Source organism: Neomonachus schauinslandi, chromosome 2 (genome assembly GCF_002201575.2).
Source record: "Neomonachus schauinslandi chromosome 2, ASM220157v2, whole genome shotgun sequence".
NCBI classification, from domain to species: domain Eukaryota; kingdom Metazoa; phylum Chordata; class Mammalia; order Carnivora; family Phocidae; genus Neomonachus; species Neomonachus schauinslandi.
This window is the reverse complement of record NC_058404.1, coordinates 138637778-138655184: the sequence shown is the minus strand read 5'-3', so window position 1 is coordinate 138655184 and position 17407 is coordinate 138637778. Positions and strand designations below refer to the sequence as shown.

The 17407-nt window shown below is 36.1% G+C and overlaps 1 protein-coding gene across 2 annotated transcripts in view; it reads left to right on the top strand.

Moving 5' to 3' along the window:
• The window catches only part of CFAP299 (cilia and flagella associated protein 299), a 565740-nt gene that overhangs the window by 484336 nt on the left and 63997 nt on the right, over nucleotides 1-17407 (top strand). The window contains exon 4 of one of the 2 annotated variants that reach the window (XM_021702434.1): nucleotides 2276-2418. In XM_021702434.1, coding sequence (XP_021558109.1) covers nucleotides 2276-2418 — 143 coding nt within the window. Of the gene's footprint in view, nucleotides 1-2274; nucleotides 2419-17407 lie in introns of both variants that reach the window. The other variant, XM_044912690.1, reaches the window with a different exon arrangement.

Here is a 17407-nt window from a genome sequence, read left to right as displayed (position 1 = left end):
TTCCTCTATGTGCCTGCGTGACTTGCCTTAACATCAGGAGCAGCCTTGATGGAATAAAGATTTCAAGTACCTTTAGGACTGCATATGAAACTTTGATAGTTCTAGCACGTGGCCTTGATTAAGCCGAGATGGCAATATTCAGTATGGGTTTAGTAGTGTAAGAGTCTCAAGAAGTCTCTGAGTTACTGTCCCTTTAGAATTTGTGCTGTAAAAGCTAAAAATTATGTGGCTGAAAGCATGGAGAAATCTATAGAATTTTAACTTGTCGTTACGTGGTGGAAACGAGAAGAACCGAGGACCGAATCTACGTAAGACTGAGCACAGGAATGACCATGCTAGCTCCCTGAGCCATATCTATGGGAAATGGCACTAAGCCATCACCACCCTTCCTCTCCTTAAACCAAGGACATGCCTCAGAATCCTTCTCAGCACGGTATCTTCAGCACCCAGTGCCAAACAACCACAGGAGGCAGGAAGATGCAATTTAGCAAAATAACAACTAACAGTACCTTGTGGCTTGTTCTTGTGTTTTTCAATTGGGACACTGTTAGCAACATGTTTTCTCAAGTGCAGAGGGGAAAAGAATTCTTTCAGTTTTCTCAGTTCACCTTTTTGGAAGCTCTGTTAAGGTAACCCACCTTAGTGCTTCCTGTAATTGACTACACAGAGACCTAGCAAGTAACCATCTAGTGATTGCTGGAGAGAAAAAGGAAGGCTTGTTGACAGTTCTTCCAAATGTAGAACTTTGCCATGAAATTCTGCACTTTGAACTAGATCTGGAAATAAAGACATTAAGAACTTTCCCAGTTACAATAGGTTTTCTTTTGTTTGTTTGTTTTGTTTTGTTTTTTTCTTAGAACTCAAGATCAATGCCTGTTGGCTTGATAGAGAAAAGACAACAATTCTTCCATTTGCCTGAGCTGGTTTCCACTTAGGGGCCTTGGTGCCAGTTGTTCCCTTCACCTGATAGGCCCCTGTTCTAGATCTTTACATGCCTGACTCTTTCTCATCCTTCAAGCTTCAAGTGTTGGTTTAAGTTAAAATTTTAAAAAATTACAAAATTAAATGAAAATTAAAAAAAGACCTCCTCAAGGTCTTTTCTGATTACCCAAAGTAGGCTTCACCACCAACAATTCATTCTCTAGTCAACCATGTTCTTTATTTCCTTTTAATTTTTTATTTAAATTCAATTAGCCAACATATATTACATCATTAGTTTCAGATGTAGTGTTCAATAATTTATCAGTTGTGTATAACACCCAGTGCTCATCACATCACATGCCCTCCTTAATGCCCATCACCCAGGTACCCCATCCCCCCACCCACCTCCCCTCCCGCAACCCTCAGTTTGTTTCCTAGAGTTAAGAGTCTCTCATGGTTTTTCTCCCTCTCTGATGACTTCATTGTCTAGTCAACCATGTTTTTTATTTGCTTTGTGGCATTTATCACTCACTGGACGTACTTTTTTCCTTTTCATATCTCATCTGTCTCCCCTCACCAAAGCACACGTTCTGAGAGGCCAGGGTGCTTGCTGTCTTATATCCTTAGCACCTACAACAGTACCTAACATGCCTAGGTGCACAATGATATTTGTGCTGGAATTAATATGAATGAGAAATATGTACTTGCTGTTTATTTTGACTTATGGACTTAATTTGTAAGGTGACTTTATAAAGAGATTTTCATTTTATAAAGAGATTTTTTTACTCTCATGGTAATGAGAAGGGACCAGTTTATATCCCTATAACAGAAAATACATAGGAGTTGAGATGGAAAAATGATGTAGTGATTAGAGAGACAAACACATGAGCCTGGGCTTTAATCTCAATTTTTCCATTACTAGCTGTGAGACCTTGAGTGAGGTACTTAACCTCTCTGTTCCTTAGTTTTCTTATTTAAAGAAATGATGACAAAGAGAAGACAATAGGATTGGGAGAAAAGGAAATAAATTAATGTACTGCAAACACTTAAAATAATGTCTACCCTTTGGAAGACCTCTGTAAGTTATTTATTGATATTGTCATATAAAATTACTGTAAATGCACATTATATACCTGCACAGTTAACTTTTCATTAATTTCTTCATTTGTCAGGAGTAAATAATCATACTTACTTCATAGGATCATGGTGAGGGTGAAATGTAAAGCACTTAAAATAGGGTCTGGCACATGTAATACTCAAAAACTGTAGCTTTTATTACCATATGCAATATATTCAAATGACTTTTATTCATTTATTCTTTCCATTCTCCATCTTTTTGTGTGTGTGCTACCAGACCGTGATCTTTATTCGTGACAGAAATTCTCATGGGCAGGAAATATCAGGATACATTGACTATGCCCACAGGCTAAAGATCGAAGATTTTGAAGTCTACTTTAGTGGAAAAAAAAGACTTCTTCCAAAACCCGCAGATATGAGGTAAATTGTATGTATTTCTCACACCTTCAGTAAGAGAACAAGCTCCTCGGAGGAATGGTAAAATATTCTTATTTTATGTTCTATATGGTGCCTAGAGTGGAATAGACATATATATATATGGAATGTGGTAAGAGTGGCTTGAATAAAAAATTTAAATGGGCAATGAACATAGATGCACTTTTTCCATCAACAGTCTGAGGAAGAGAACTTTTCAGAGATGAGGTAAGTAAATTCCCAGTGACATTACTTTTAAATGATAAGTAGAGCCTAAAAATGGCTAATCTCATAAGGGTCTTGGACCACTTGGGAATTGGTCTGCTTAGGAGCCTCAAGAACAGTCCACCTAACACATTCTCCCCCCTCTTTTCTTTGGTCACCAACCAAAGTACAAGCTTTTGACTAGCATGCCCTCATTTACTCTCATTACTGGCCTATTCTGGGATTCCTTCCCACTCATCATTCTTTTTATTATTGACCCCTACCCCTTCCTCTGGAGACCTCATCCTATCACATATGATCTGCTCTGTACTGTCAGTTTATTCACAGATCAACCCTTCTATCCCTTTGGTAGTAGGTCTTAAGCTAATTTTTAAATTCTATCTTTTACTTTCCATAGAATCCAGAAGTGGTAGCAGCATTCTACTTGAACTGTCCAGGTTATTCGACACTTGTAACAACACTCTCCTCCTTTGACAATCCTGCTGTCTTTTATCCATCCTTATTGCTATTATCTAAAGACTTCTTAACCCATTACCACCTTAATGGACCTACCCTTTTTCTGATCCCACCTAGATGCATGGCATGTCATTTAACTTCTCTCTGTAATAATCTCTTTTTGTGCTTTGGCTGTATCTATCCTGCTAACTTCAAAGGTAGATTGATAAGGACTTTTTTTTTTTTTTCCCTGCACCTGTAACTGAATTCCTGGGTTCTGCTGGAGGAAATTTTAGGAAATTTCATTAAGGTGTGGATATCCAAAAATATTCTAAAAAATATCCAAAAATATACTAACTCTTCACCACTCCCTCAAGATCTTTGTTGTCAGCTGCTGACACTGACTCCTCTCAATGTATGATTTGCCTCACAAATCACAGATTATATTGAATCTAAACATAGAAACTACCAACTGATCTGTCTCTTTGTCAACCAAAACAGACTTCCTCACTAGCCAGAGTTCCCCTCAGAGTGCCCTTCTGATTATTTTCAGTCACAATTCTGTTCTGGCCCACCATCCATGTTCAGAATATGACTTCTCCTGACTCCTGGCACACCACCATGCTATCTTGTCCATTAGCCCAATTAGGGCCAATTTCCTGCAAACTGGCACACATTCTTCTAACACAGCAAGACCTGCACTTCCCCAAGAACCATGAGGGAATATATGCCCTAAGAATGACTTGGGCTTTTTTCCGGTGACATTTCTGAAACAACATAGGCCTGACCTTAGATGACTGCACCTTTGCTTTTAGAAGGTGTGAAATTGGTAAGACTTGTGTCTTAGTAGTCTTACACAAGAATTGTGTAAGACTATTGAATCACAGACCTGTATCTCTGAAACAAATAATACATTATATGTAAAAAAAAAAAAAAAAGAAGAAGATAGCAGGAAGGGGAAAATCAGAGGAGGAGATGAACCATGAGAGACTATGGACTCTGAGAAACAAACTGAGGGTTCTAGAGGGGAGGGGGGTAAGGGGATGGGTTAGCCTGGTGATGGGTATTAAAGAGGGCACGTACTGCATGGAGCACTGGGTGTTATATGCAAACAATGAATCATGGAACACTACATCAAAAACTAATGATGTAATGTATGGTGATTAACATAATAAAAAAAAGAATTAGATTTATTTCTTGAAAAAAAATAATAGTTCATTCTTATCAAGTGAAATATTTCCTTTATAACATGCATCTAGTCTCACAAAATTTTTACAGATTCAGAGAAAAAATAACTACTTGTTCTGTTTAGAGCTAATTTATTCAACTTGTGTTTGATGCTTTCCATCCGTCTTTCCACTGAAGCTATATTTCATCTGTTCCCCCTGTTTTTAAAAATTCCCAAACTCACTCTCAACTGACTCCTTTATCTTGCCTCTAAATATGCTGAAGCCATTTCTATTAAAAAAGGAGAATCCATTCCTATTAAAAAAAGATTATTTCTATTAAAAATCCCTTTTTTTACTCCAACTCTTGCACTGCCTCTCTTTCAGTTTTCAGCTAAGCTCCTCAAAATAACAAGTGTCTCCAATTCTCACTTCTCATGTAAGCGCTAACCCATGGTAATTAGTTGTGTGCCACCATTATTCAAATGGAACGACTCCTGCTAACATCACCAGTGACTGCCAAATTCGAAATCCCATGGACTGTTTCCAGTTCTTCTCTTACTTAACTTCTCTACAGTATTTGATTAGTGTTGATTAATCATTATGCTGAGTAATTCTTTCTTCTCAAAACTATTCAAATACTCTTTTTATTTTCAAAATCCCTCATTGAACTCTCCCCTTGTTTATTTCATACACGTTGGCATTCATTAGAGTTCATCCTTAGATTTCGTTTCCTACCATTCATTCTTATGTTCTCCTGGGTGATTTGAACACTTTTCTAGATAGGAGTTGTTCTTCTTATTTCACATTCAGTTACCCTACTGCTTACTTCAGAGAACCTTCTGTGTATCCCATTAGCACCTAAAACTTATTTTCAAAATTAAACTCACCTTAATCTCTGTAGTTTTCTGTTGCTTCTGTATCCTCCCATCTTGGCAAATGCACCGCCCTTGCAACCCAAGTCAAAATCCAGATGTTATTCTAGACCTCTTCCTCTCTACCACCCCTCCATAACTAATAAGTTACTAAAAATACCAGATTCTATAACCTTAACATCTTTGTTTATATTAAAGCAAATATAAGATGTGTCATTTCACCTATATGAATTGTTCATACTAATATTTCAGCATGAATCTTTATCTGATAACATTTTAACAGAAAATACCTAACAAATAATTCCTTAATATCCTTTAATGCCTAGTTAGTCCTTATTCATATTTCATTGATTGTCTTAAAGTTATCTTTTCACAGTTGATTTGACCACATCAAAATCCAAATAATATTGTGTTTTCTTATTCTATCTTCTGTAATTCTTTTACTGTATAACAGTCCCTTCCTTCTTTTTTACTTTTTTATGCTGTTGATTTGATGGAGAAGCCATGTCATTTATCCCAAGAAATGTCTCATATTCAAAATGTGACTGATCACTTCAAAACACGCTGTTGTTTTACATCCTACCTCTATCCTTCTATTTCCTGTCAACTGGCTTGATAAAATCCAATTTCAATTTTTTTTTTAAGGTAACCATTTTTAATAGGTGAAGCTCTGTGAGCTTGATCAGTGAGTTCAGGTGCTGTCAGTCTGATCACTCCACTATAAAGTTCCCCATTGTTTCACTCAAATAGTTTTAGCATACAATAACAAAAGCTACCTAAATGTTTTTAGTAAGGGTTGTATAATGGTAATTCTCTAATTCTGGAATTCATTCTGCATTATTTAGCTAGAATTCTTCCATAGAGAATAACTTTTCCTCATCACTTAGTTGGTTACCCTAAAACAGAATTCAGTGCATGCAGAAAGACAAAATAAATATTTGATTATTTCCTTAAATTTATGGGAAAAAATGCAAAGCCAAAAGCACAAAAGAGTACAAAGATAATGCCAAATTGCCTTCATAATGGTTCTACCAATTTGTACCTACCAGAAGTACGATGTAAATGTTCTAGTTAACAAACATTTTTTTCCCCACTGTACTGAGTTATAAATGACTGCCACTGTGGTTTTTAACTTTCATTTCTGTAATTACTTATCAGATTGGACATCTTTCATTGGTTGATCAAATTTCCTTTCTGTGAATTATCTATTAAGACTTTTCCTCATCTTTTCTGTTGGTTATTTATTTCTTCTTTTCTTATAGATTGTGAATTCTTTTTATTTTTATCTTTTGGACATTGATTAATCATTTGCCTTTTGTATATATTGACAAATATCATCTTCTGTGTGCAATTCTCCTTTCACTTCCTTTACATTGACTTTTGATAGTCAGAAGTCAGAAGTTTTGATAGATTAATACATTTTACTAATCTTTTCATCTGAGGTTTGCACTTTTTGTGTTTTGCTTAATCAAACTCTACCTTTATGCAGGACATAAAGATATTATCCTATAGAGTGTAGTTTTGCTTTTTATTTTATATCTTTGACATACCCAGATTTAACATTATATATAATGATTGGGTAAGAGTCTGCTTTTTATTATTGTTTTCCTAAATGACTAATAATTTGTCCTAGAACACTTACTGAAAAGTCCACTATCTTCTCTCTCACATGTGCAACACGATTTGTGTCTTAAGTTAGGTACATGTTTATTTCTGGGCTCACTCTTTAGTTTTATTGGTCTTTCCTTGAAATAATAAAATCTTGGTCATTTGGTATATTTTAGTAATAGTTTTTGAAATAAAGGCAGTTTTTTCTTCTTCAGAAGCTTCTAGGCTGTGCTTGTCCTTCACTCTAACATACAAATTTTAGAGTCAGCTTGTGAAGTTCACACACAAAAATGTTGTAATTTTGATTGAAATTGTTTTTGAGTTATGGCCAATGTACAATTATCGGGCATCTTTAGGATATTCAGTCATCCATTTATTTACTTAATTTATTTACACCTTTTAAAATTTCTTTTAATAATATTTTATAAGTTTCCTAATTAGTGAGTTTTATCATTTTGGTTTTTTGTGTTTTTTTTTTTTTCCTTATGGGTGCCAGATCATTTCAGAGCTTTTAAACAAAGTTAGCTCTATTCTGATGATCCCACTGGGTAATTTTTACCACATGAGTTTAATTTATCAGAATCAAGCTTCAGATTTTTCACTCAAGAGATTTCACAGCAATAAATGACTAAACAGTGTTACCAGGGGGGAAAATATCTTTCGTATATATATTTCCCTACTTGGTTCAATTCAGAACTAGAACAAAGACTTTAAAATTAAAGATTCACTTACCTTTTGACGTGCTATACTATTTTGTGTAGGAAGAGACATTAGTTCTGTGATTGGAATCCTGTCATGTGGAAAATAGAAATATCAACAGCTATGCCTATTATGCAACACAACAGAAGAGAGGGCCCTGAGAACTTGATGTCTTGTCAGTTCAGACTCCATTCTGACCATGTGTTTAAGACTCAGTACCTTCCTGTCAGCATATATGAATACCTCACAAGCCAATAGCATGTTCCAGTGTAGGGAGTTCACACTTTCCTACAAAAATTTAGTGAAATAGTTTCAAGAAGCATTATTACCATCTGAGACAGGAGAAGCGAGAGCAAACTGCTGAAGCTCACGAGAGAGAAAGAGTGAGAACAAATTCTTAGGAATTATAATTCACTGCTCACCTCCAGAACACTATTCTGAATTTAAAAGCTTTTGTAGCTTGAGTGTGATTGCACTATGTAGAATCCTTGAGTTATATTCTGCCCCACGTTTAGCCGCTTATATTTCCATATTTATGTATCCATATCATTTCCACAAAGATCTAAAGTCTGCCTGTAGAGCTCTACCTGTCCCTCAAGTAGACTCGTCAGGAGGAAATGAAAAAATTTTGTGTTTCTCTTTGGAGAGTCTATGAAATATTCATACCCTTGACCGAGGAATGCCTCTAAATATTAAAGCTTTGAGATATTATTATCAAATTTCCCTTGTAATCCCATTGTCTGTTTTATTAAAATGTTTAACATGCCAAACTTCTGAAGTTAGAATTTAAAGTTGTGTTTATCCTGTGCTTAAGTGTGTTCTCATGAAAGCATCTGGTTCTCAAGTTTAAAAGAAAAAGGTTCTCAAGTTTAAAAGAAAAAAGAGTAAATGACTCAGTTCTAATGCACAGGGTATATAAAATATTGCCTGTGTTTAAGGTTATTGATACTGTTCCACATCTAAATTTGGTGACTAATTAGTAGAATATCAATTTAGTCTCTTCAACAGATATTTGCTGAATCTGAAAGAGAAGGAATACTTTGGGTGAAAAAGGATTCTGATTGAGGGAGACTTTCCACAACCACCAGCTCCTTGATATTCAAAGTGTGGTCTGTGGGCCAGTAGCACCAGCAGTAAAGCATCTCAGGCTCTACCCCAACCAGTGAAGCAGAATTGGCCTTTTAACATGATCTGCAAAATTTCAATATGCATATTAAAGTTCAAGAAGCATACCCTAGACCTGTGCTGTCCAGTAGAGTAGCCAGAGCCACATGTGGGTGTTGAGCACTTTAAATGTGATTAACTCTGAATTAAGATATTCTAAAAATATAAAATACATACCTGATTTTGAAGATTTATCATAAAAATATTAACTACCTTATTAATAAATCTGCATTAATTGCAAGCTAAAATGATATGTTAGATACGTAGGGTTAAATGAGATATATTATTAAAATTATTTTCACTTTTTTTTTAGTGTGGCTGCTAGAAAATTTACAATGACACATGTGGCTCATGTTTATGACTCAATTCTCTGGATAGATAGATTGATCGATCGATTGATCGATCTGGTCTACTTGTCCTCACCCGAGAGGTGCAATCCCATCCTGATCTTTAGAACCAGTATTAATCTTAGATAGGCACGTTGTAAGAAACTGTAGACCAGAGATCACCAGTTAGTAGTGTCTGGCTGCGGACATGTTTTATTTGGCCTACATGATGTATTTAAAAATTGTGTCAGTGTTTTAGAAACCGGAAACGTCACATAAAATATTTTGGATTTGCAGATTCTCTTAAAAACAAATAAGCTCTTCCCACACTGAGCCTACATTCTCTCCTCACAACCATGATCTAGAATTAAATAGCAGTTGCCTCCTGAGATGGGCTATGTTCTCACCAGATTAACATAGACACAGACTTGACCACTCACACATCCTGGCATCTGCACTGTCCCCCTCAAGTCACTCCTGGATTCTCCCAAGCATTTGAGGCTCTGATTACTAGCCTAAATTACCATCTCAGATGTTAGAGGTTATATTTGCCATTAGCCCAGTCATGCTCTTTGTTGTTCTCCCACTTTGGGCGAGTTTAATTTCAGCCTTCAGGCTCTCTCTGAGGCAAAGTCTGAGATAATTATGATGCTGATAAAAATTAACTGAGCACTTACGTGGACAAGGCACTGAGCTAAATAATTTATATTCATTATTTCACTTACTCTTCACTTACTCTTTACAGCTGCCTTATGGCTTAGGAATTTTTTTTTCACATTCTAACATCAAAGAATGTGCATCATAGGGCGCCTGGGTGGCTCAGTTTGTTAAGCGACTGCCTTCAGCTCAGGTCATGATCCCAGGGTCCTGGGATCGAGTCCCGCATCGGGCTCCCTGCTCTGCAGGGAGCCTGCTTCTCCCTCTCCCACTCCCCCTGCTTGTGTTCCCTCTCTCGCTGTGTCTCTCTCTGTCAAATAAATAAATAAAATCTTTAAAAAAAAAAAATAAAAAAAAAAAAAAAAAAAAAAAAAAAAAAAAAAAAAAAAAAAAAAAAGAATGTGCATCATAGAGACATTAATTCGCTTAACCCAAAGTCACACACAGAGACATTTGCACTCACAACTAGAAATCCAGGACCAAAGAGAGATCTGTGGAACCCCAAATACCATGATTTTTTAAAAATCACTACATGATTCTACTTTAGGACTTTGTCATGAAAAGATATCATTTTCCCCTTTGGTCTCATATCCATATCCTAGTCATTGTCAGGTTGTATATTTCTTTTGCAGATGTGTATCTGACTTGACAAGACCTAATTTGGGATTGTTTTTCAGAACTTGAAGCATCCCGCTATCCACAGTTAAGACTGGGGAATTTCAGCCATCCTGTACCCACCCTTGCCACTTCCTCCTTTCATTGAGCTTGGCAGAAAACAGCCCTTTGTACTTAACCAGGCTTTTATTTTCAGTCACTATGAGTAAGAATTACAGTGTCCCACAGCTTTGTGTGTGGAAGAGCTCTGGACAGAAATAAAGTGGCCTTTAATTGTGGCTTTAGCCTAAAAGTCTTTAGGGAAAAATTGGCCCTGACTTGTTGAACCTCAGTTATGTCCCAGGATACTTTTAGAATCTATTCATATCCTCTGAACTGTGGTTCACATAATTTTTGTAATATTTACTTGGAATTCTTATACAAATAAATTTAATTTTCCAGTACTTAACTCATTTCAGTTTCTCTTGATCCCAAGCTAAACATTAAGTACTATCTCTCATGGAAAACTCAAGGATGGAGAAGAAAGTTCCCCAAAGCTATATTCAGGTGAACCTCCTCCTACCTGTCTATATAAAGCCCAAATATACTAGAACTAACTTTTTCTACCAAATTCCTACTGAAATATCGGCCTGCATTATTCTATGGTAGAATTTTATTCAGAACCTGTTTGGCTCATTGCTTAAAAAAAAATCAGAACAATCATCTGGTAGTCTCCTTAGTTGTCTAGAATGTGCTTCCCTGAAGATTATGCTCTGGGTAAACCTTAAGTGAATAATTAGAGATCTGAGACAACCTTCTAGTTTATTGACAACAATTACAATGATTATGACAGACTGCTTCTTTATGCAAGATTTTTTCCAACATTTAAAAATTTTGGTAAAATATATATAACATAAAATTTACCATTTTAACCATTTTTAAGGGTACTGCTCGGTGGCACTAAATACATTTAAATTGTTGTGCAACACTTCCAGTTTATTATGAAATTATCTTAATTTTTGAAAAGTCCAAAAAACAGTGCAATAAATACCAGTATACTCACAACCTAGACTAAACAGTTGTTAACATTTTTCAAATGTGCTTCAACTCTCTTTAGTATGCTGCTGTGTATATATCATTTTTTAAAAGTTTGCAGATTTCACCCCTAAACATTTCTTTTTTTTTTAAGATTTTATTTATTTATTTGACAGAGAGAGACACAGCGAGAGAGGGGACACAAGCAGGGGGAGTGGGAGAAGGAGAAGCAGGCTTCCCGCCAAGCAGGGAGCCCCATGTGGGACTCGATCCCAGGATCCTGGGATCATGACCTGAGCCGAAGGCAGACGCTTAACGACTGAGCCACCCAGGCGCCCTCACCCCTAAACATTTCGCCATGCATCCCCTAAGAATAAGAACATCCTCCTATATAACATCACCATTATCATACATAAGAAGATTAGTAATTATTTACTACTACCATCTAATATCCAGCTCACATTCAAATTGTCTTGTCTCAAATGTGTTTTATAACTGGTTTTGGGAAGCATTATCCAATGAGTGTTCAAAAATTGCACTGCTTATGCCTTTTGACTGTCTTTTACTCTAAGATAGCCCCTTCCCCTGCACATCCTAACAAGATTTTTTTTTCTTGGTCATGACATTGGCTTTTTAATGAGATAAGGCCAGTTGCTTTTTACATTGTCCTGCATTCTGGATTTTTCTGATTGTTTGCTTGTGGTATCTTTTAACTTGTTTCTCTTGTCCCTGTATTTTCTTTAAATTGGGAGATAAGTGGAAAGGCTTGATTGTATTAAGTGTAAATACTTTTTCACCAAGAATTCTCTGTTGGTGAGTAACTACATATTGCATCATAGCAGGAGGCACTTAATGTCAAGTTGTCCCATTATTAGTCATGCTCAGTTTGACCCCTAGTTAAAGGAGAATTGCTAAATATTTCTTCTAAAAAGATTTTCATTTGTTGGCAAAATTTTTATAGTAGCTAAACTAATATGAACTAACATTTATGCGTTTATACAAACTTAGCTCTTTCTCTAGTTCCTGTTTAAAATTTACATTTTTAAAAGAAAGGCTATTAGCAAATTAACCTTCATATCCAGAATTTTTTTCATTTAATTTACTAAATTAGAAGAAAAGATGGTATTTGTCATAACAGAATATAAATAGCATTAAAGTTATAGTGTAGAGCTATCAGGGATCATAGACAACTTCCAGGGTGCAAATAAACTGCACCAAAATTGTACTTGCTTATTGTTCAGAACTCAGAACCAGTTTCCTAGAGAAACTATCCACTTCCCAGGCCATCCTACAAAATGCCAACCCCGTTATTTCTATTTAAAAAGTAATTTTGTTGTATGTGACCAAAAGAAACTTGAAGATATCAAAGAAATATCTCCACCCTCCTGCACCTTCCCTGTCTCAGCTATATAATAACCATCTCATTTGGATTGATAAAATAAGTAGGGGCTCAGCATGATCACCTTCATTCAGATGCCATGTCTGTGGCCATCACAGAATCAAAAAGTAAGGTAACATGATATCTTGGGGAACACATCTTGCTCTCTGGAGTAGTAGGCAAAATCAGTTTCTATTCTTGGAATACATATAAGTCAATACATTCCAGGTAGATTCAAAAGTCCAACACTTATAACTTGGGGAATACTAGAAATCTACTGATGATTGGAAATCTAGAAATATAAGGATTCTTGAGTGTAAATCTCACAAATGAGAAGATTCATGGCTTGCTTAAGCACAAAAGAGTAGATGTAACAGAAGTGGGACTAGATCTTAGGTCTCCTAATCCCTAGTCCAGATTCTTCTAAGATTTCAGCCTGCTGTGTACTTATCTATCCGTACATATGACTTGAGAGTTTGTATTTTGCTTTACTTCATTTTATTTTAAAAACAGCACTAGCTTAACTAGTGATAAGCAAAAACTAGTCCACTTGCTCTAATTAATTATTATAATCCCGTATCAATCATGCCATTTTCCCTTGTCTATGGCTGAGGTAACATGCAAAGAAACTGGAGAGTGAAATCACATGGACTGAATCCAAATCTATCTACAGTACTTCTGATGGGGGAATTCTGAAGCCATTCCAGAACTGAACTTAACGAAGAGATTTATTGCTCTCTTTCCACCCTGATTCCCACTTACCCAGAAATTCTATTCTCCACGTTAGAAAAGTCATCTCAAACTTCAGGAGTTGAGATTAGCATTCAGTAAGACAGAATTCTACTTAAACATTTTTTTAAGATTCAAGGCAAGCAAAACCTCCAGTATTATATGAAAAACTTGCGTCAGCTTCCCTGTCTTGTTTCATGTGTCTACCCAACTCTCTTCATGCTTTAATCCAAAAACCACTCACTGTTTCCTAGATACATCATGCTCTTTCATGACCCTCTACCAGAAGTACCTGGTTCTCCACCCAGCGGACCCTTCTTAAAGACATAATTCTAGTGTGACCTTCTTTTCCAAACTCTTCCATTCCCTGAACTAGGTTCACCAATGTGATTCCATATCATTGTGTCTACCTCTTTTCCTTTACATCAACTACAATATAATTTTGCCATGTTTACTGTGACCTCTTCAGCACAGGAACAACCATGGTGTTGGATGTTTCGGGTGCCAAATATCTGTACCTCCTCTCTTCTCATGGCTATAACTGCCAAGTAACTAACACAATAATCCCTATGGGGAGTCATTCAACAGGTAGTTACAGAACACCTTCCATGTACCAAGTTCTAGGACTGGGGATACAATTACCAGAAAAAAGTAAACATTCTCTCACAGAGTTTATAGGCAGTGGTAGGAGATAGAAAATAAATCAATGACAAATATGTCTATCCATGTATATATATGTATACCTATACATATATATTATATAGATTTATGTTATGTAGTTAAGTAGAAAATTCAGCATCTATACATCTATATGAAATGTCAGAGCAAGGTAAGTGCTATGGAGGAAAACAGAGCAGGAAAGGGGATTTCTGGTTGCCATTTGAAATCAAGGTGACCATGAAAGACTTCATTGCACCGTGAAGCTGGCAAGCACACAGGGACCTGAAGGAGGTGAGCCCTGGAGAGACCAGGCAGGAGGCCTGTGTAGTCAGAGGACGCAAGGCCCTGAGGCAGTCTATCTGAGGAGCAGCAGTGAGGCCAGCACCGCTGCAGTGGAGAGGCCACGTAAAGCAGGTTACGTAATGAGGTCAGAGAGGAAACAGGAGCCAATCACATAGGGCGTTACAAGTTGTAAGGACTCCATTTTTATTCCGAGTAAAATAGGAAGCCACTGGAGGGTTTTTAGCCCATGGAAAGATTTGATGCGTATTAATTTTTTACCCAATCATGGGTAACAGTAGGTGGGGAAGAATGAAGGGGGGGAAATTGGAGGGGGAGACGAACCATGAGAGAGCATGGACTCTGAAAAACAAACTGAGGGTTCTAGAGGGGAGGGGGGTGAGAGGATGGGTTAGCCTGGTGATGGGTATTAAAGAGGGCACGTTCTGCATGGAGCACTGGGTGTTTGCACAAACAATGAATCATGGAACACTGCATCAAAAACTAATGATGTAATGTATGGTGATTAACATAACAATAAAAAAGTCAAAACAAAACAAAAAACAACAAAAAAAGAAATTTGACCATGCCCCGAAATCACCCGAGTGCTTGTTACAACCAGATTTCTGGGCCCTGTTCCCAGCAGCCCTATCTCACTAACCTACCTTCAGAAGGCAATGCGCAAAAGTGAAAAAGCTCCAAGTAGCTCTGTGCTGACTTTTGAATGCAAGGACCCTGCCCCTGGGAATGTACAGCTCAAAGAAGTTAGGTTGCCACCGTTCAAATCAGACCTCTCCTATAGAAGTCCTCTTCTGCGGAAATGTGGGGCAATGTATTTCTGTTTATAATGTAGTTGTACCCGTGGTGCCTATCTAAAGCCTGACACATGGCAGGGACTTATTAAAAATTTATTACATGAATATTTGAATGAAATGAGTGATTTTTACGAAGGTAATTTTTAACCCAATTTTGAAAAATTTCAGGAATGAAGTTTTTACTTAAAATATTTACTTATGGAGTGCTTGTGTGGCTCAGTCCATTGAGCGCCTAATTCTTGGTTTGGGCTCAGGTCTTGATCTCAGGGTGGTGAGATTGAGCCCCACATAAGGCTCTGAGCATGGATCTGCTTCAAATTCTCTCTCCCCCTCTCCTCTACCTTCCCCCTTCTCACGTGTGCTCTCTAAATAAATAAATAAATAAATAAAATCTTAAAAATAAAATAATAAAATATCTACTTAAAAACCATCTTAGCATTGTGGAAAATAATTACAATAAAAGAGAAAAGTTGTATATTGATTGCTTTTACTTAGGATTGATTTTCATTTTTTAATAACCCTGGGTATCTGGCACAATAATTTTGGAACTGCACAGACTATTAATACTATAGCAATTCTGTCAAATGTTATTATATTTATACTATTTTATTATACTGTATTATAAGTCTGGATTTTTGCCACTGATTCACAAAATTTGCTTTGATAGTAGGACAGAGTTTTCACTAGATTTGAAACTGTCAGATAACATGAGAACCTTTTCTTAAGTGTTTTCCAAATCAAATTCCATCTCACAGCATGAAGTAAAAGTTTGAAAATAATTAAAATTTTAGTATAAGCTTGCTTTCATTGTTTTCATAAGATTCCAAGAGTATAGTGTGTGATATGTACAGTCTCTGAATATCCTTTTGGAGTTAGTATAGAAATGATTTTCCTTATATTATTGAATTCCCCCTTGTTCTAGTTTGTTACATAAAAGGAATGCATTGGGCAGTGGACACAAGAGCTTGTGCTTGAACTTTAAAACTTCAACTGCCGAACTACTCATAAAATTAAATTCATTTCATCTCCAATTTTTAAAAAATTGAATGAAACAATGTGAGACCAGTTTCATCAAATGATATAGGATTTCATTTTCAAATATTAAAAAATGTCACATAAATTTCAAAACCAGGACATTTTTAAAAATCAGATTGATCTTAAAGAGTTTGCTGTAAAAAGAGCAATCTGTGTATTATTTTGCATTTTCCCTACTCTTGCTTTTAGGAGTAAAATGGGTCATTTTAAAATAACTAAATAATTTAGTTCAATTTGATGATAACTCAATTTGTATCCATGGACTAACTTGAGAAGAATGAAACAGAAACCCTGATTCAATTATGCCTGATCCTTGGCTATTTCTATAGGAAGATCCAGGAACATATGGAGATTTCACACCCAGTCCTAAGCATGTTCAACTGAAGTAGTCAAACCTAACTGAGTTTTCCTGAGTATTTGAATTCAGAAACCATTAATATAATTCTTTGCCTGCCTTCCCCACCTTAGCAGAATTAGATGTTATTTAGCTGTAGAAATGGCAGGATAATGTATTTATTTAAACTCTTACATATACACACACAAATATAGTAAAGGCTTATTAACACATTAATATTCTGAGTCATTAATGTTCAATCACCCATAAATTGTAAAGGCACAACAGAAGGAAAGTTAATTTGGTGACATGGATCTAAAAACCCTATACTAACATTGCTATTCTTTTAACTCTCAGCATGTTATTCTCTGCCAATATTTATATTTCATTTTTACTTATTTTTTGCCTAATAATTTTTTAAGAAAGAGTATGCACCAGATAAACCCTTCGGTTGTATAATTCTATGCATGAACACACCTTACCATCCAATAACATGTGCATGCACCTCTGTGCCAAAATTTAATGACACAGAATAATGGCACTTTCTTAAGTACTGTAGCTTCTTTAATCATAACCCCGAATTCAAGCTTTCATTTCCCTCTCCCAAATAAAGAAAGCAATAAACAATTCCAAAACAAAAAGCAAGTCATTGCGAATGCCAACATACTGTCTCATTAGTTCCCATAATCTCTAATTCATTATCTTCCATCTGACTGGAAGTCTGTAGTGTCAAACCTTTAGGATTTTCCTGTGTAAATTGTAGAGTATTCTGGGTGCCTAAGTCTTTTGACTATGGTGCACTATCAAGAAAGTGCAGAAAAATGAACATGGAAAGGAAAAGAAGGGAAAGGAAATGAAATGAAACAAAATGAAAGGAAAGGAAAAAGGAAAGAAGAGAGAAAGAGGGAGGGAAGGAAGGAACGTGAGAAGAAGGAAGGAAAAGAAAGAAAAAGGAAAGAAGAGAGAAAGAGAGGGAGGAAG